This window comes from Passer montanus, unplaced genomic scaffold, assembly GCF_014805655.1.
Source record: "Passer montanus isolate IOZ18808 unplaced genomic scaffold, ASM1480565v1 scaffold59, whole genome shotgun sequence".
Taxonomy (NCBI): domain Eukaryota; kingdom Metazoa; phylum Chordata; class Aves; order Passeriformes; family Passeridae; genus Passer; species Passer montanus.
In genome coordinates, this window is record NW_024370926.1 from 1,448,542 (window position 1) to 1,468,342 (window position 19,801).

The 19,801-nt window shown below is 44.3% G+C and overlaps 1 protein-coding gene across 4 annotated transcripts; it reads left to right on the forward strand.

Moving 5' to 3' along the window:
* The first annotated feature begins 43 nt into the window (after window positions 1-43).
* SNAP47 (synaptosome associated protein 47) lies at window positions 44-14,795 on the forward strand. 4 transcript variants are annotated; one of them, XM_039726512.1, is made up of 5 exons: window positions 44-102; window positions 6,871-7,423; window positions 9,249-9,733; window positions 13,411-13,569; window positions 14,212-14,795. In XM_039726512.1, exons 2-5 carry the CDS (start codon window positions 6,930-6,932, stop codon window positions 14,496-14,498), a joined length of 1,425 nt encoding a protein of 474 aa, XP_039582446.1. In that variant the 5' UTR covers window positions 44-102; window positions 6,871-6,929; the 3' UTR covers window positions 14,499-14,795. The 4 variants fall into 4 exon arrangements, with proteins under 4 accessions (XP_039582446.1, XP_039582447.1, XP_039582444.1 ...); XM_039726513.1 differs by lacking the exon at window positions 44-102 and adding an exon at window positions 1,343-1,666; XM_039726510.1 differs by lacking the exon at window positions 44-102 and having other exon boundaries at window positions 5,930-7,423.
* Window positions 14,796-19,801: the final 5,006 nt, after the last annotated feature.

Genomic DNA, 19,801 nt, shown 5'->3' on the forward strand with positions numbered 1-19,801 from the left:
GCGGGGTTTAGCCAATAGAAACGCTCAGATGCGCGGGGTTTAGCCAATGAGAGCGCGCGGAGGGCGCAGGCGCGGAGCGGGGTTGGTGCCGCGCTGAGGGAGGTGCGTGGGGAGCCGGGGGGCTCGAAATGGGGCCCGAGGGGCTGGAGGGGAGCTTGGGGCTGGAAATCGGGCTGGAAATCGGGCTGGGGGGCCACAAATTAGGGCTTGGGGGGGCTCCGGACAGGGAATGAGAGGCTCCGATCCATGGCCGCGGTGGTCTTGGAGCAGGACAGGGAGGTCCGGGTGGGGCTGAAGGGGCTCGAAATGGCGCGGGAGGGGCTGGAGGTGGAATTTGGGGGTTGAAAATTGGGTTGAGGGGTCACAGATTTGGGCTCGGGGGGGCTCCGGTCCGTGGTCGGTGTGGTGTCGGACCGGGCCCGGGAAGACTCGAAGTGGGGTGGGAGGAGCTCGAGGTGGAGCTCGGGGTTGAAGTTGGGGCTGGGGGAGTCCGGGCAGGGAACGAGGGGCTCCGATCCGTGCCCGCGGTGGTGTCGGACTGGAGGGGTCTGGGTGGGGCTGGCAGGGCTCGAAATGCGGCGGGAGGGGTTGAAAAAGGGGCTGAGGGGTCACAGATTTGGCCTCGGGGGGGCTCCGGTCCGTGCTCGGTGTGGTCTCGGAGCGGGAGCGGGGCTTGAGAACCGGGGCCTGGCGGCTCCGTGGGGCGGGGGGGGGGCTCCGGACAGGGAATGAGAGGCTCCGATCCATGGCCGCGGTGGTCTTGGAGCAGGACAGGGAGGTCCGGGTGGGGCTGAAGGGGCTCGAAATGGCGCGGGAGGGGCTGGAGGTGGAATTTGGGCGTTGAAAATGGGGCTGGGGGGTCACAGACTTGGGCTCGGGGGCGGCTCCGGTCCGTGGTCGGTGTGGTGTCGGACCGGGCCCGGGAAGACTCGAAGTGGGGTGGGAGGAGCTCGAGGTGGAGCTCGGGGTTGAAGTTGGGGCTGGGGGAGTCCGGGCAGGGAACGAGGGGCTCCGATCCGTGGCCGCGGTGGTGTCGGACTGGCGGGGTCTGGGTGGGGCTGGCAGGGCTCGAAATGCGGCGGGAGGGGTTGAAAAAGGGGCTGAGGGGTCACAGATTTGGCCTCGGGGGGGCTCCGGTCCGTGCTCGGTGTGGTCTCGGAGCGGGAGCGGGGCTTGAGAACCGGGGCCTGGCGGCTCCGTGGGGCGGATCCCGGGCTGGGCTGGCCCCGGAGCGACCCCGGCACCGAGGGAAGGCTGGAACTGGAGAGGGAATTGATGGACAGAGAGGGGGATTGGGGGAATCCAGGAGATTCCTGGATCACATGGGAGGGTGGGCTGGGGAATGCTGAGGGAGCTGGGAGTGTTCATCCCAGAGAGAAGGAGGAATTTTTGGGGTTTTGCTCTGCTGTCAGAAAACAGGGACAGGAGGAGAGGGAGATTTTGGGAATATTTCTTCATGGAAATGTCCAAGTTTCAGCCTGGATCCAGCTGGGATAGTGGAGGATCCATGGAATGGGATCATCCTTAAGGTCCTTCCCAACCCAAACCATTGGAATTCTCTGTTCCATTGGGGTGGGGAGGAGGAAAATCCTGGGAAAAAGGAAGAGGAAGGGATGGAAGTTCTTGGCAGGAGGGAGGAATTCCAGCTTGGAGTGAGGAAACAGAGGTGAGGCTTGGGAATGAAGGAATGAGGTCAGGCCTGGATACTTCACAGCTTGGAGAATCCTGAATTTAGAGTTTGTGGATTTATTAATCCTGGAATTGAGTCTTAATTAAAAAAGAGGCAGAGTGACTGGATGGGATTTATAAACTCATTTATTGAGTGTGGCTCCCAGGAGTTTTAAGCTCAGCATTTCCCAGATTTATTTCTGGGATTAAACCACCCTGTGGAATTCTCAGCCGTGCAGGAGGAGAGAAAATAAACAATAAAAAGTGCAGGAATGTTCTGGCCATCATTCCCAAAAAAACCCTGGGAATGAAGTGTTGATGGGGACATCACCCAGGGATGGTGCCAGCTCCTCCCCCTAATTAACTAATTAGTGATGCTCCTGGTTAATTGGGTGATCTCACCAAAGGTGAATCAGCTCCTTTTTATGGAAGCAGCCACTGGATGATGTTCAGGGAAAGGATTCCTGCAAAATCCCCGTGACACTGCTGGATGCCAAATCCTCATCTCCCTGCTGCTGATCCAGCCGTGCTGTGGATGGAATTCCAGGATTTTGGGGCAGATTTGGGCAAAAATCCAATTATTTCCTAAAAAAGAGTGTGGATAATGGAAGAGTTCAGATCTGCTCTGAGAATAAATGGTGAGGGAATGTTTTGGGAAGAAGCTGAAGGAATTTTTTGTGGAATCCCTCAGGTGTTTCCTGGATGAAGGATTGTGACATTCCCAAATTTCCAAACCTGTGACATTCCAAGTTTCCAAACCTATTCCTGACTTTAGAGAGAATTGAGAAGCAATTTGCTTTTTTTTTTTTTTTTTATTTTTCCACCAATCCCAACCTTTTCATGGATGTCAAATCCACATTTCCCTGTTATAAATCCCAGGGGTTCCTGTGGATGGAATTCCAGGATTTTGGGGCAGTTGTGGCCAAAAATTCGATTATTTCCTAAAAAAAGAGTGTTGATAATGGGAGAGTCCAAATGTGATCTGAGAGCAAATGGTGAGGGAACGTTTTGGGAAGAAATGGGATTTCTCATGGAATATTTGGGATAGTGGAAGGTTGTTGCCATGGCAGCTGGAACTGGATGATCCTTAAGATTCCTTCCCAAACCGTTCCCTGATTCTCATCCTGAAATCCAGGATAATTCTGCCTGTTGGTTTTCCAGGAATTCTGGCCATTTCATTTCTTCAGTGTTGGGGAAAAAATCCTTTTGTCTTTTAACTGGAAATTTAAATTTCTTCTCAGAGAGAGAAGAATTCTCCAGATCTGTTGCTGGTGAGAATACCATTATATTGGGAAAAAAAGGATTCCATTCCCAAATGCATTTTTCCTTGGGGAAAAAAAGAAATAAAAGGATTTAATTCCCAAACTGGATTGTTCCTTGGGGAAAAAAAAGAAAAGATTTATTTCCCAACTGGGTTTTTCTTGGGGAAAAAAAAAAGGATTTCACTCCCAACTGGATTTTATCTTGGAATAGAAAAAGGATTTAATTCCCAACTGGATTTTTCCTTGGGGAAAAAAAATAAAAGGATTTAATTCCCAAACTGGATTGTTCCTTGGGGAAAAAAAACCCAAAACCTAAAAAAACCCAAAACAAAACAAAAAAAAACCAACAACCAACCAAAAAAATTATTTCCCAACTGGGCTTTTCTTGGGAAAAAAAAAAAAAAAGGATTTCACTCCCTACTGGATTTTCTCTTGGAATAGAAAAAGGATTTAATTCCCAACTGGATTTTTCCTTGGAAAAGAAAAATAGGATTTAATTCCCAATTGGATTTTTCCCTGGAATAAAAAAGGATTTCATTCCCAACTGGATTTTTCCTTGGGGAAAAAAAATAAAAGGATTTAATTCCCAAACTGGATTGTTCCTTGGGGAAAAAAAATAAAAGGATTTAATTCCCAACTGGATTTTTCCTTGGAAAAGAAAAATAGGATTTAATTCCCAATTGGATTTTTCCCTGGAATAAAAAAGGATTTCATTCCCAACTGGGTTTTTCCTTGAAATAAAAAAGGATTTCATTCCCAACTGGATTTTTCCTTGAAATAAAAAAGGATTTCATTCCCAGCTGGATTTTTCCTTGGAAAATTTGCCCTCAGGCCCAGCAAGGAGCTGATTTTTTCCCTGGAATAAAAAAGGATTTCTTTCCCAACTGGGTTTTTCCTTGGGGAATAAAAAAAGAAAAATAAAAATATTTATTTCCCAATTGGGTTTTTCTTTGGGGAAAAAAAAAAAAAAAAGTATTTCATTCCCAACTGGATTTTTCCTTGAAATAAAAAAGGATTTCATTCCCAGCTGGATTTTTCCTTGGAAAATTTGCCCTCAGGCCCAGCAAGGAGCTGAGTAAAGCTGGGAGCTCCCAGGTGAGTCAGGGATCACAAGACCAGAGACAAATCCAGGTATAAAAACCTCGGGAAGTGACGGCTCTGCCTGTGCTGCCCTCCAGACCTTGGATCCATTCCTTATTCAATACAAATCCTGGATTTTTAAAGGAATTTTCATTTTGGGTACAGCCTCAGTTGAATTTTCCTTTGGAATTTTTTCCCAAATTTTCACGAAGGAAAAAATTCCTCCCTGAGAATTCCATGGATCCAAATCCAGGTAAGAAACTTGGGTCAAGGATCAAGAAGAGTTTATTTTAATTTATTATTGAATAGAAACCCATTATATTTTAAGGAATTTTCATTTTGGGAACAGCCTCAGTTGTATTTTCCTTTAGAATTTTTTTCCTTGGTGAAAACTTGGGAAAAAACCCTGAGGGAGAAAATTTCCTCCCTGAGGGGAAAAATTCCTCCCTGAGAATTCCATGGATCCAAATCCAGGTAAGAAACTTGGGTTAAGAATCAAGAAGAGCTTCTTTTAATTTATAATTAGGTATAAATCCTTGTTTTTTAAAGGAATTTTCATTGTGGGAACAGCCTCAGTTGAATTTTACCTTGAAATTTTTTCCTTGGTGGAAACTTCGGAGAAAAACCCTGAGGGAGAAAATTCCTCCCTGAGAATTCCATGGATAGAAATCCAAATAAGGAACTTGGGATAAGGCTCAGGAAGAATTTCTTTTAATTTATTAAATAGAAATCTTTGATTTTTTAATGAATTTTCATGTTGGGAACAACTTTTATTGTATTTTCCTTTCAAATTTTTTCCTTGCTGAAAACTGGATTGTAACCACTCCTTGAAATCAGATTTTCCTTGGATTTTGCTCCCTCTTTTCCCATAATTTTCTCTGGGGTTATGGATTTATTGGATCAAAAGAGGCAGAAAATTTTCACTTTAAATTCCATGTTTTTTGTCAGTTTAAGGCTGATTTTTTTTCCCATTTCATTTCTAAAATTAATTATGAAATAAGTTATTAAAAATCCATGGAAATAAGGGATGAAAAGTAAATAAAGGATTTTTTTGGGATATAGCATGGACTAATTGTTATCTTAAATATTGGAATTTTGAGTGTATTTAATTAAGAAAATAATTAAAATTATTTAATTTAAAATGATTTATTAAAAATAATTAAAAATCTCTGGAACTGGACTTTTTAAGGAATTAATGATGCAGCAGCCTGAAAATGCTGGGAGATCTCAGGGTGGGATCAGGAATTCAGCATTCCTGAAGAGAGAATTTTTTGTTTTCCTGATAATTCCTCAATTTTTTCTTGGAGAGATCGGATTGGGGTGGAATTAAGGAGGGTGATTAGCAGCAATCTCATTAATGGCACAGCAGAATTCCAGAGCTCCTGGAATTAATCTGTGATCCCATGGAATACCAAAACCTTGGAGAAGATGATGGATCATGGAGCAATGAAATCCCAGTGATGTCATCAACATTCCCAGATTAATTATGGGATGGAAGCAGGCCTCGGTGCTGGAAACCACAGCCATGAGGAAGATATTCCAGGAAAATTCCAACCCTTGGCTCCAAGAAACTTCTGGAAGGGTGGAGAGAAACCATTCCAGGGATGGAATTGCCCATTCTGAAGTTGGAATTGTTTGGACGGAAGGAATTCCCAGGGAATGCTGGGATTTCCTGGGGAATGCTGGGATTTCCTGGAGAATATTGACAAATCCCAGAGAATACTGGGATTTCCTGGGGAATACTGACAGTTCCTGGAGAATACTGGGAATTCGTGAGGAATACTGGGAATTCCCAGCGCATACTGGGAATTCCCTAGGGAATACTGGGAATTCCTGGAGCGTACTGGGAATTCTTGGGGAATACTGGGAATTCCTGGAGCCTACTGGGAATTCTTGGGGAATATTGACAATTCCTGAGGAATACTGGGATTTCCTGAGGAATACTGGGAATTTCTGGAGAATACTGGGATTTCCTGGGGAATATTGACAAATCCTCATGAATACGGGGATTTCCTGAAGAATACTGGGAATTTGCAGAGAATATTGGGATTTCCTGTAGAATATTGACAAATCCTGGAGAATATTGATAAATCCTGGGGAATACTGGGATTTCCTGGAGAATACTGGGATTTCCTGGGGAATATTGACAAATCCTGGGGAATACTGGGAATTTATGAGGAATATTGGCAGTTCCTGGAGAATATTGATAATTCCTGGGGAATTCCTGAAATGTGCTTAACGTGCCTGGATGTTGAGATGTCAGAGGGGAAGGGGAGTGAGCAGGGATTTATAAAGAGGGATGAGCTGGAATTTTGGGATATCCGGGATTTTCCTCAGTGCCTGTTGGTCTGTGGGAAGCTGAAATGTGCTGGGAATGGGAATATTCCAGGATATGAATGGAATTATTGAGTACATGGGGTGACCAGTGAAATTGATGGGCTTTTCCAGAGAAAATCTGAAATTTTGGGATATTGTGGATTTTCCTCAGTGCCTGTAGGTCTGTGGGAAGCCGAGATGAGAGGAATGGGAATATTCCAGGATATGGATGGAATTATTGGGTACATGGAGTGGCCAGTGATGTGGATGGGCTTTTCCAGAGAAAATCTGAAATTTTTGGATATCCTGGATTCTCCTCAGTGCCCGTTGATCTACGGGAAGCTGAGGATGAGCTGGGAATGGGAATATTCCTTAATATGAACGGAATTATTGAGCAAATGCATGATGATCTTTCCTAGAGCAAATATTCCTGTGGTTAGAAGTGCTTCCCAAATTCCTTGGATATCCAGCAGAAAAGAGCCAGGAGCCAGATCAATTCCTGTGTGTTTATTCAGGATTCCTGCTTTTTCCCCTTGGATTTTAGTGTCTCCTGCTGGGTTGGAGAGGATTTCCCTGGGAGAGGAGGCCAGGAAGAGCGAGCTGATGAACGAGGACATCCGGATCCATTCCTGGCCTTGCTCCTACTACCTGGACACCAGCAAACAATGGATCCCCGGGAAGCTCTCCCTGACTCCCCTTTCCATCAAATTCACGGCTGACAAAACGGGAGAGCTCCTGGTGGATTTCCATCTTTCCGGGATCAGCGAGATCAAGAAGGAATCTTCCCATTTAATCTTCAGCTCCCTCACCATCCTTGAGAAGAGCACCAAGCACTGGTTCAGCTCCCTGCATCCCAACAGGAATGTGGTGTTCAACATCCTGGAGCATTTCTGGAGGGAGCAGCTGGTGTCCAGCCAGGAGGCCGGAGCGGGGGCGGCCTTGGAATCTAGCAAGGGCAAGGAATTAACGGGAATGTTGGAGGGATCCCAGAAACGCCTGGAGGACACGGCCAAGGTGCTGCATTCCCAGGGGGAACAGTTTGACAACATCATGAGGGGACTCCACAAGATCGAGGGGGACATGGATGTGGCTGACAGGTTCGGAATGGGAATGTTCCTGGAAGTGGGAATGGTTTGGTGGGCCTGGAATTTCTGGGGAAGGGTTTGGGGAAATGAAACTGGATTTTTCATTGGAAGGATGGAGCAGCTCCATGAGGAAAGGCTGAGAGAGCTGGGAATGTTCCCCTGGAGAGGAGAAGGCTCCAGGGAGAGCTCAGAGCCCTGGCAGGGCCTGAAGGGGCTCCAGCAGAGCTGGAGAGGGACTGGGGACAAGGCATGGAGGGACAGGACACAGGGAATGGCTCCCACTGCCAGAGATGGATGGGAGATTGGGATGGAATTCCAGAGCAGCTGTGGCTGCCCCTGGATCCCTGGCAGTGCCCAAGGCCAGGTTGGATCACCCTGGGACAGTGGGAATTCCCTGCCCATGGAATGGATCATCCTTAGGATCCCTTCCAATCCAAGCCTTTTGTGCCAGTGGGCTCAGGGAATGTTGGGAATTCAGGAGTGCCACAATCTCCATCCTCCCACCTGTGCCCTGCTCCATAGGAATAAAATCGGGATCAGTGGAGCTGAGCAGTGTTGGCAGTGCCCATCCTTGCTGCCATTCCTGGGGAATCCAGAGCCGTGCTGGCTTCCTTTCCCGCCCTTTTGCCTTCCTGCCCTTTTGCCTTCCCGCCATTTTTCCCTCATGATTTTTCCCCGCCATCTTTGTTTCCCTCTGTTTTTTCCCCCCTCCTTTTTTCCTTTCCCACCCTCTTTCCTTCCTCCCCTTTTCCCCACAGCTTCCCTGGAAATCCTTTGCCTTGATTTTCTGGGATATCCCCAAGTCTTTAAAACAGTTTGGATTGAATGGGAAGGAAGCCAGAATTGGGAATTTTGGGCGAAATCATGGCAGGATTGGAATATCCAATATTCCAGCACCTGGGAAAAGCAGGAGTTGTCAGAAGTGGGAACAGCCAGGGCTCCTGGGAATGTTTGTGCCAAGTATTTCCTTATCTTGGAAGCCTCTGGATAAAATTCCAGCAGGAGTTGGGGGAATGCAGCTCTGGAGCACGAGGAGAGGAAAGGAATGGGAAAGGACTCGGAGTGTGGGAAGGGACTTGGAATGCCATGGATTCAAGGGTAGCTAAACATTACCCAGCTGGGAGCTGCAGCAGGAATTCCAGAGGGCTCTTCCCAGTTTTTATTGAATTTATAGAGCAGGGAATTCCTGGGAGTATCCCAAGGTTTTAATGGGCTTAAAACAGGGAATGAAAACAGAATTAAATTGGGATTTTAGGGATGGTTATTGTTGGTTTTCCTTTGAAAAAAAGGGGAATATTTTCCTTGCCCTCGGAGCAGGAGCTGAACCTGAACAATTCCAGCCCTGGCTCCCTTCCCTGTTTGCTGGGAATGTTTTCCTTAGGGAGCTGCCCCAACTGGAAAGGTGGGGTCTGGACACTGCTGGAAAGGTGGGGTCTGGACACTTCTGGGAATTTTTTGCTGTATTTTGGAGCCTCAAGCTGGAATTCTTAGTGTTTTATCTGGGAATTTGGGTGTTTTGCAAAGGAAATGGCTGAGAGGGTAAAGAAAAAGGAGCAGGAAAAGGCCTTGGTTGGGCAGGAATGGGAATATTGAGGAACAGACACATGGAAATGGGCCTGGAAAAATCCATTTCCATTCCTTCCCTCCCAGCTGGGATTCTGGGAGTTTTTCCAATGGATTATGAGGAGGAGGTGGGGTTTGAACTGCCTGGATCCTGGGAAATCGTGGATGGGTTTGAGGAGGGATTAAGGAATTTCCGTGTCTGTGGGGATTTTCTTGGAACTTCTGGAATATCTGGAGCTTTTCCCTCTCCCAACCGTTCCTTCCCTCTTTCCAGGCTGTTAACAGAGCTGGAATCTCCTTCCTGGTGGCCCTTCAGCACCAAACTCTGGAAAACCCCTCAGGAAGCGAAACCCAAGGAAACCCCCGCGGCTCCTGATCCCAAAAGCCAGGAAGGAATCCTGCTGCGAATCCCCGTGATTATCACCCACAGGACAGATTCCAACGCCAAACCCGGAAAACTCACGGTGCTTCCCTCCGGCCTGGAAATCGAGGATTGCAATTCCCAGCTCCTGCACCGCTTTGAATCCCGGGATGTGGACGACATCCGGGTGCACACTCCCTACGAGATCAGCGTCCGGCAGAGGTTCATCGGCAAACCCGACACTTCCTACCGGCTCCTGGCGGCGCGGATGCCGGAGGTCATTCCCATCCTGGAGATGCAGTTCAGCAAGAAAATCCAATTTTTGGAGGATGCTCTTGGATTTGCCGGAGCCAGGAAGTCCCCCCAGGCGGATTTGGGAACGTCCATCTGGCAGGCAGGTGGGTGCCAGGCGGTTCCAGGCTCCAGAGGTTTTTCCAAGCAGTATTCCAGAGGCCATGGTGAGCGAATCCATGATAAATCCAAGGAATAAACTTTAGGTGTCTTCAGAGCCTTTGGCACTGCTGCTGCTTTTGCTGGAGTTAATTCCCAGCTGGAAAGGAATATCCGATATTCAATAGCCAATAATTAACACCCAATAATTGCTATCCAATACCCAATAATTAATATCCAACAAATAATACCCAGTATTTAATATCCAGTATCCCATATCCAGTATTTAACATCCATGATTTCATATCTGGTATCCAGTATTTAATAATGGATGTTCCATGTTCTGTATCCAATGTTTAATATCCAGTATTTAATATCCAGTATCCAATAATTAATACCCAGTATTTGATATCCAATATCCCATATCTAGTAGTCAGTGTTCAATATCCAATAGCCAGTATCCCATATCCAATATCCCATGTCCAACATCTGATATTCAATATTCAGTATCCCATATCCATGATCCCATATCCAATATTTCATATCTGATATCCAGTATTTAATCATGGATGTTCCATGTTCTATATCCAGTGTTTAATATTCCATATCCAATATCCAGAGTTTAATATCCAATACCAAATAATTAATATCCAATAATTAATACCCAGTATTTGATATTCAGTATCCCATATCCAATATTTCCTATCTGGTATCAAGTATTTAATAATGGATATTCCATGTCCTATATCCGATGTTTAATATCCAATATTCCATATCCAATGTTTAATATCCAATATTCCAGATCCAATGTTTAATATCCAGTATTTAATCATGGCTATTCCATGTTCTATATTCAGTGCTTAATATCCAATATCCAGTGTTTAATATCCAATACCCAATAATTCATATCCAATAATTAATACCCAGTATTTAATATTCAATGTCCCAGATCCTGTAGTCAATATTCAATATCCAGTAGCCATTATCCCATATCCAATATTTCATATCTGATATCCAGTATTTAATCATGGATGTTCCATGTTCTATATCCAGTGTTTAATATTCCATATCCAATATCCAGAGTTTAATATCCAATACCAAATAATTAATATCCAATAATTAATACCCAGTATTTGATATCCAATATCCCATATCTAGTAGTCAGTATTTAATATCCAATAGCCAGTATCCCATATCCAATATTTCCTATCTGGTATCAAGTATTTAATAATGGATATTCCATGTCCTATATCCGATGTTTAATATTCCATATCCAATATCCAGGGTTTAATATCCAATACCCAATAATTCATATCCAATAATTAATACCCAGTATTTAATATTCAATGTCCCAGATCCTGTAGTCAATATTCAATATCCAGTAGCCATTATCCCATATCCAATATTTCATATCTGATATCCAGTATTTAATCATGGATGTTCCATGTTCTATATCCAGTGTTTAATATTCCATATCCAATATCCAGTGTTTAAAATCCAATACCCAGTAATTAATATCCCGTAATTAATACCCAATATTTAATATTCAAGGTCCCATATCCTGTAGTCAATATTCTTTAACCAGTAGCCATTATCCCATATCCAATGTGGAATATCCAATATTCCATAGCCAATGTTTAATATCCAGTATTTAATATCTCACATCCTATTTCCAATATCCCATATCCAATAATTAATATCCAATATCCCACATCCCATATCCAATATCCCATATCCAGTATCCCATGTCCAACATCCCATATCTAATATTTGTATTTATTTATTTTATATTTAATATTTTATCTCCAGTATCCCATATCCAATTTCCAATATCCACTATCTTATATCCAGTATTTATATTAAACCTTTAATTCCCTTAAATCCTGAATACTTTCCCCAAATATCCAGGAATCTTGAATTAGAACATGGGATAAACTTGATTTTCCCATATTAAATCCCCAGGATTTTGATATTAGGCAAGTCCAGGTGTGGGAATTCCAGAGATTTTGGAATGATTTTAAGAAAACTTTGGAGCCTGAAAATTCCCAACAAGAAAATTGACATTCCCTACTATTAATCCTAAAATTCCAGGATAGGTTTTTTTAGCCCAACCTTGGGAATTTTCAACAGTATGGAATTTATTCCTCCCAACATCTCTGAATTCTTTTTTTTCCTAATTTTTAATCCCAAAGGAGGGAAGAAAAGATGGATCCAGTGCCAAAACCAACTGGAAAATTGGGATAAATTCATAAGTCCACCAATTTCTGGTTGGAATTCCAGCAGGAAAGGGAATATCCTGGTTTTGAGGAATATTCTAGCTTGGAAAAGATGCTGGATTTTTAAGAAAGTGAGTTTTGGCCTCTGGAATTTCCTGTTATCCCAGAAAATTCCCAGTTCCTGATGGAATTCCAGGAAATAATTGGATCTCCAGCCCTTTTCCAGAGGTTTTCCCACTCTTTTCCAGCTGGATTTTGTTTTTCTTCCCTGGTTAATTTAGAAAACCTTGGGAAGCAGAGGGGAGCTGATGGAAATCCTGATTTTTCCAGGGTTTTTTGTGTTTTCCTTGGATTTGTCACTGTTCCCATTCCGTCACAAGGTGGCGCTCAAGGACTGTGTGGGATCCTTTGGGATTTTTCCATATAAAACTTACTTTTTTTCTTATTTTTTTTCTTATTTTTTCCCTTTTTCTCAAATCAGGAGGGAAAAAAAAATTAGTTTTTTCTGTTCCCCTCTCTGTTTTGCAGTAGCGAATTTATCCAAGGATTTTTGGGATAAATATCCCTGCAGGGCATGGAAATCTCTGGGAAAATTCTGGATTTTCCCTCAAAACTGCAACAATCCCACCTGGCTCTTCTGTTTTCACCAATCCTGCCTTCAGCTTATGCGTAAATTTATAAAAAATTCCAAAAAAGTCTATTTTGACTTAATTCTGTGTGGAAAAGGAATTTAGGGAATTAGTTTTATCCAATACCTACTAGCTATTTTTATTTTTTAAATATTACTATTTATTAATTTATTATTCTTATTCTTATTACTATTATTGGGAGAACATAATACTACTACTACTAATAATTTTAATAGTAGAAAAACAAAAATAATTTTCTGGAATTTTTTAGCTGCTTTACACTTTTTCCCAGCACTTTGTTTTGGGATAAACATTGAAATTTTGGAATAGCTTTGATCTAATTTTATGCCAAAAAAAAGTCTGAGAATTCCCATGAATCCCCACATTCCAAATGATCCTGTTTTCCAGAGGCTCCCTAAATAAGAAATGAAATTTAAAAAATAATTATTTAAAAAAGAAAACATAAAATGACATAAAATGAAAATTGAAATAAAAATAAAGATAAAATAACGAAACATAAATAAAATAAAATAAAATGAAAAAAAAATAAAGGAGAAAAATAAAGAGAAAATTTTTAAAAAAGGAGAAAAATAAAGAGAAATTGTAAGGAATACACTTTGAATATTGCCAGAAAACCAGAATTTAATGGGAAAAATTGGATCCTGATTCCTCCCAAATTCCCATGGAGCAAAGCACAGCCCAACCACGTTGATCCCAGAATTCCAGAACGATCCTTGAGAATTCCACGAGCAGCCATTCCCTTATTCCAAGCTACCCTTGGACATTCCCAGGGATTCCCCAGCTTCTCTGGGAATTCCTGAAGCTTCCCCTCCTTTCCAGGCAGGATTTTTTCCTTACTATGGAATTTCTCTGGCAGCCACGGGATTCCTGGGAGCCGCGGTGAATCCGGGATTGCCAGCGGGAAGCGCCGAAGGGACGGACAAGGAGCAGGTGCAGCTGCAGAAAGTATCCCAGGAGGAAGCCAAGGAGCTCCGACAGGTAAAAATGGGCATGGAATTTCACAGAATTCCCAGAATGACCAGGTTGGAAGAGACCTTCAAGATCATGGAGTCCAACCCAGCCCCAGCACCTCAACTCAACCCTGGCACCCAGTGCCACATCCAGGCTTTGTTAAACACACCCAGGGATGGTTATTGTGTTATTTATGTTATTTTTTAAATATAATTTCTTTTAATTTTTTTATTTTATTAGTTTTAAATTGTATTTATTTGATTTAAATTTATTTTAGCCTATTTTATTTTTTGTTATTATTATTTTTTAATTTAATTTTTTATTTTATTTTTTTCTTTTACATTTAATTTATTTGATTTTATTTTTTTCTAATGGGAAAAATATCCTACCAGAGGGCAGGGCTGGATGGGATATTGGGAAGGAATTCCTGGCTGGGAGGGTGGGCAGGGGCAGGGATGGAATTCCCAGAGCAGCTGTGGCTGCCCCTGGATCCCTGGAAGTGTCCAACGCCAGGTTGGACACTGGGGCTTGGATCACCGTGGGATGGTGGGACGTGTCCCTGGGTGATCCTTAAAGTCCCTTCCCACCCAAATTCGGGGATGTCAGTCCATGAATAATCCCATTTTTCCACAGCCCTAACCATGAGCTCTCCGTGTTGCTCTCTGGCAGATCCTGAAGAAGCTCAAGGGCCTGGCCCTGGAGACGGAAGCGGAGCTGGAGAGGCAGGACGAGGCCCTGGATTCCATCGGCAGCGCCGTGGATCGCGCCACGCTCAACATCGATCGGCAGAACCGCAGGATGAGGAAGCTGACGTAACTTCTCGGCGGGAACGGGAATGCCGGAAAGAGCAGCAGGGTGGGGGAGCCGGGATTTTCAGGACTGGTTTTTCCACAGACACTTTGGGAGGGGTTTGGGATGAGGTTTGGAAAATGGCTCTGCTGGGGGTGAGTTCCTGAGAGGATTGAAGGGGTTCCTGGATCTTGGATGAGGTTTGGATCTTGGACAGTATTTGGACCTTGGATGATGGTTAGATCTTGGATCGTGATTGGATCTTGGATCGTGATTGCATCTTGGATGGTTGGACCTTGGATGAGGTTTGCATGTTGGATGGTGGTTGGATCTTGGATGAGGTTTGGACCTTGGATCACAGTTGGACCTTGGATGAGGTTTGGATCTCGGACAGTGTTTGGATTTTGGATGATGTTTGGATCTTGGATGAGGTTTGGACCTTGGATCACGGTTGGACCTTGGACAGTGTTTGGATTTTGGATGATGTTTGGATCTTGGATGGCAGCTGGATCTTGGATGAAGTTTGGATGTTGGATGATGGTTGGATCTTGGATCACATTTGGATCTTGGGTGAGGGTTGGATCTTGGATCATAGTTGGATCATGCATGATGGTTGGATCTTAGATGAGGGTTATACCTTGGGTAATGTTTGGATCTTGGATGAGCTTTGCATGCTGGACGATGGTTGGATCTTGGACAGTGGTTGGATCTTTGATAATGATTGGATCTTAGATGAGGTTTGGATCTTGGACAGTGTTTGGACCTTGGACAGTGTTTGGATTTTGGATGATGTTTGGATCTTGGATGGCAGCTGGATGTTTTTTTGATCTGGGATGGCAGTTGGATCTTGGATGAGGTTTGGATCTTGGATGATGTTTGGATCTTGGATGGCAGCTGGATCTTGGATGAGGTTTGGATGTTGAATGATGGTTGGATCTTGGATCACGTTTGGATCTTAGATGTGGGTTGGATCTTGGTCGGATCTTGGACAGTGTTTGGATTTTGGATGATGGTTGGATCTCGGATCACACTTGGACCTTGGATGAGGTTTGGAAGATTTTTTTTGGGTGGAAAGATCCGTGTTTCCAGTTGGGATGAAACAGACCTCGTGGATTCTCCACTGCCAAACCCTGTAAATAGGAAGGGATGTGACAAACCTGACTTAATTAATTAATTAATTAACGTGCTTTTTCATTTTGCTGCTTTCCAGCCAATGAATTCCCTCTCCATCTCTTTCCCTAAAATCCTTAGGAGCTGATCCTGGTTTTTTATTTATTTGCACTCAGTGGTGATGAAACATTTCAAGGCTTTCCCAGAATTCCTAAAAAAAAAAAGGGAATATTTTCAATTAAAGTCTGAAGTTTACACTTGGCTCTGTTGAGAGCCCTCCTAAATTATTGATATTCCATAGGAAAAATTCCCATTTCATCAATCCTTACCTTTTCCAGCTATTTTACCTCCAAGGAGCTGTTGTTAAATATTTTTTAAATTATTTTTTACGTTTTAATTTAAGTATTTTTGGTGTCGTTTTCAAATCCGACACTTTCAGTGCAATATTTTTAAACAGTGAAGCTTCAAATCCTTGGATTCCGTGGGAATTTTTTCCATTTTTTTGGAATCCAGCCTAATTTTGGGAGAAAAAGACACCGAGCCATGTCAAGGGTGTTGTTTGCAAGGTTTGTATTTCTTCAGCTTAGTTAGGACTGGAGTAAAATTTATTCCAAGTTTTTCCTGGCATGCACTTTATTGGAAAATCCGGTGATAATTCCGTATCCATCAATTATTTCCTGGGAATAAAATCCTCTTGGAGTTTCTCCTGTTGTTTCCCGCCCCCAAACTGCTGCTGGTTTACCGTGAGAGGAAAAGGAAGGTCCTGCACCTCATTTTTCCATGGATTTCCAAGTGGATTTCACATCAAATCCGTGTTTGGTGAAGCTGGGATGGGATCTGGGAATTCCCAGAATTCCCAAAAGGAAATCTTTTGGATTTGAGGGGTTTTGGGTGTTCTTTGTGCCATATTTTTTATTGTCATGGGGTTTTAGCACCGACTCCATATTTTGTGGGTTGTGTTGAGTCCAACATATCCCAAAAAACTTGGAATATTCCTTGGGAAACCCATCCTGGAGCTGTACATTGGCTGAATTCCATGTGCCAGAAGGATTTTCCACCTGTAATTCCTTCTTATTAAATCTCTTGGAATTGTGATTTTCTCTCCTGTCTTCACTTGGCTGGGAATTTGTGGGAAAAATCCATCCCTGTTTTCTTGTGGAATGGGATTTCATGGATTCTGTGGGGTTGGGTTTTAGGATGGCTTTATTTGGGATTAAAAATATGGAAAATATTCCCTGCTGGAAGGTGGCCCTGGGTGAGCTTTAAGCTTCCAACCCAAACCATTCTGGAATTCCATGATCTTCAGCGAATTTGGGAAGAGTGGCTGATATTCAAATCCTGGAAAAATGGGCTGGTGGGATCCTCATGGATTTAACAACAAGAAATCCTTCCCTGGGGAGGAACAATTCCAGGAATTGGGATGTGCTGGGAACACCCAGCTGGAAAACAGGAGCTGGAGTTGCTGCTGGATGGAATTCCCAAATGGATTGGGTCGGAAAGGAATTTTTAGGATCATCCAGCCCCATCCCCAGGGACACTTTCCACTATCCCAGGTTGCTCCAAGCCCTTTTTTCCATGAGAGGTGAGTTGGAATGGCATGATCCTTAAGGTCCCTTCCATCCCAAACCATTCTGGAATTTTCTGGGATTCTTTGTGCCGTATTTTTGACCCTTTTTGTGGGCTGTAGATCCCGAGCTCTGTGGAATCCCACACCAGCTTGAAATTCCATAGGGGTATCCCAAAATTTGAAGGATTGAGGGATTCCAAATGGGAATTCCGTGTCTCAGGTGCCAAATGTGGGAACAGGACCCAAAATGGAGATTCCAGAGACCTCAGACACGACTCCCTCTGGAACAACCTCCAAATTCTCCATGGATCATCAGAGGAGATTCCTGGATTTGGGAATTCTTCCTTACCCACATCCTCTCCAGAGCCTTTCCAGCTCCCGGAGGCGAGTCGAGCTTGGAAAACACATCCCAAACCCATCCCAAAAAGAGAGGAAACATCTTGGGAGCCGCCCCTGTCGTATCCCAGAGAGTGAAATTCTCGATCCCGATGCCAGCCGCTCTCCGTGTCCTTAGGGCTGCCTGGTTTTCCACACTTTTTTTTTTTTATGGATTGCTGCTTCCAAGCACAGCAAATTCCCAGAGTGAGAAAAATCCCGTTCCGGTTTGGGTTTGGCTCCTCTCGGGCGGTTTGGCCTCGTTTTTGTGCTTTATTACAGCAAATGCCCACGGGATGTTTTTTGGGAGAGCCATTAGGGAAAGGAGGTGGGATGGAGGGATGAATGGGGGCCAGGGGGAGAAAAAAAGGGAAAAACTCCTGAAATGCATCTTTTTCCATCTTTCCATAAAAAAAAGGGAAAACTTGAGCTCATAAACACCCCTGGAGAACGGGGTGAGATTTTTCCCCCCTCTCTTCTTGGTTGTAACCACGGTTGGGGTTTGGTTTTTTTTAGATCCATGGAAATCATGGAAAAAAATCATTGTATTCCAATTTACAAGGAAATGCCTTGGGCCAAATTCCTTCAAAAAAATTAAAGAAGAGAAGAAAAGGAAGGCTGGTGGGAATTGTGGATGGATAAGGCTGGATCAGCTGGATGGGCGAGGTGGGAATGGGAGCATGGATTTGGAATTCAGATGTTCTCCTGTTTGTGGGGTAAGAGAATTCCAGGACGGATTGGGTGGGAAGGGACCTGAAGGATGATCCCATCCCATTCCATGTGCAGGGACACCTCCCGCTGTCCCAGGTGCTCCAACCTGGCCTTGGGCACTTCCAGGGATCCAGGGGCAGCCACAGCTGCTCTGGGAATTCCATCCCAGCCAGGAATTCCCAATTCCCAATCTCCCACCCATCCCTGCCCTCTGGCAGTGGGAGCCATTCCCTGTGTCCTGTCCCTCCATGCCTTGTCCCCAGTCCCTCTCCAGCTCTCCTGGAGCCCCTTCAGGCCCTGCCAGGGCTCTGAGCTCTCCCTGAGCTTCTCCTCTCCAGGGGAACATTCCCAGCTCTCCCAGCCTGGCTCCAGCCCTCTGTGAGATGGATCCCACCAGGGACATCCCACCTGTGATCCCAAGGCCAGGCTGGACAGGGCTTGGAGCAGCCTGGGACAGTGGGAAGTGTCCCTGCCATGGCAGGGGTGGCACTGGATGATCCTCAAGGTCCCTTCCAACCCAAACCATCCCGGGATTCCATCATTCCATGATTGGGAGCTTTTTTGTCTGCTCCACAAAATCTTCAGTAATCCCATTTTATAAACTGGGAAGGCTTTTTGGGAAGTCCCGTGTCCCTAAAGTCTGTCCTGAGGAAAAATATTTTGTTGGAAAGCGGAGCAGCTCTGAAATGGGTTAATTTCTGTCATTTTTGGTGGTTTTGATGATTTGTGTTAACTGTGTTAATGTGAGGGATCGATTTTAGGCTTCATCCAAACTCTGGATAAACAGCTCCAGTTCCAGAGAGTCACAATTCCAAATTCCCTCTTTTCTGGAGCCACCTGGATGTGCCAGTTTTGCTGGTTTTGTGTTTTGTGGTCCCAAAAGCTGGGAACTTCAAAGGAAGGGGGAGATTTGGGTGGTGGAGGAGCCATTTCCCCTCATGGCTCCGTCTTGGAATCTGGATGGAACATTCCTGGAGCTATGGAAGTGCCGGGATCACCTCCCCAACAATCCCAAACCACCCTTGAGACTCCTGAAGTCCAGGCTGTAGGAATCAGGATGGAAAACCCAAATGCAAGGGCAGGACTTGGACTTCCATGATCCTGGTTGGTCCCTTCCGATTCAAATTCCAGGATTTTATGATGAGATTGCCTGAGGGATGGAGAAAATGAGGGAACAGGGCTGAAACTCTTCTGGGATTTTTTTTTTTTTATTGAGGTCTGGATCAACTTTTCCAGCTGATTTTTTGGTGCCATTTGTCAGCTGGATCGGGGACCAACCTGTTCCCAAGTTTCAGAATTCATCTGGCATCTCCTGGGACAAATCTGGAAATCCCCAGCTGGATAAAAACTTCTCATTTTAGGTTTTCAGGGCTGGTGCCTCTGGAAAACCTGGAAAACCTCGCTTCTGGCATGATAAAATTTGGAATTTTTGGTGGCTTTGTCAGCTGGATCAGGGACCAACCTGTTCCCAAGGCTTGGAATGGCTGTGGCATTTCCTGAGACAAATCTGGGACTCTCCAACTTCACCACTGGATAAAACTTGTCAGTTTTGGTTTTCTGGGCTGTTGCCTTTGGAAAACATGGAAAACTTCCAACATTTGGATTTTTTGTGGCCTTGTCAGCTGGATCAGGGACCAACCTGTTCCTGATGTTTGGAATTCCTGTGGCATCTCCTGCCACACCCAGGACTCTCCAACACAGGATAAG

Excerpts from the sequence above, each read along its gene's own strand:
- SNAP47 (XM_039726510.1), top strand. The coding sequence starts at position 6,729 with ATGATGATCTTTCCTAGAGCAAATATTCCTGTGGTTAGAAGTGCTTCC. Across the intron at positions 9,734-13,410 it reads AACGTCCATCTGGCAGGCAG|GCAGGATTTTTTCCTTACTA; the intron begins GTGGGTGCCAGG and ends CCTCCTTTCCAG. Across the intron at positions 13,570-14,211 it reads AAGCCAAGGAGCTCCGACAG|ATCCTGAAGAAGCTCAAGGG; the intron begins GTAAAAATGGGC and ends GCTCTCTGGCAG.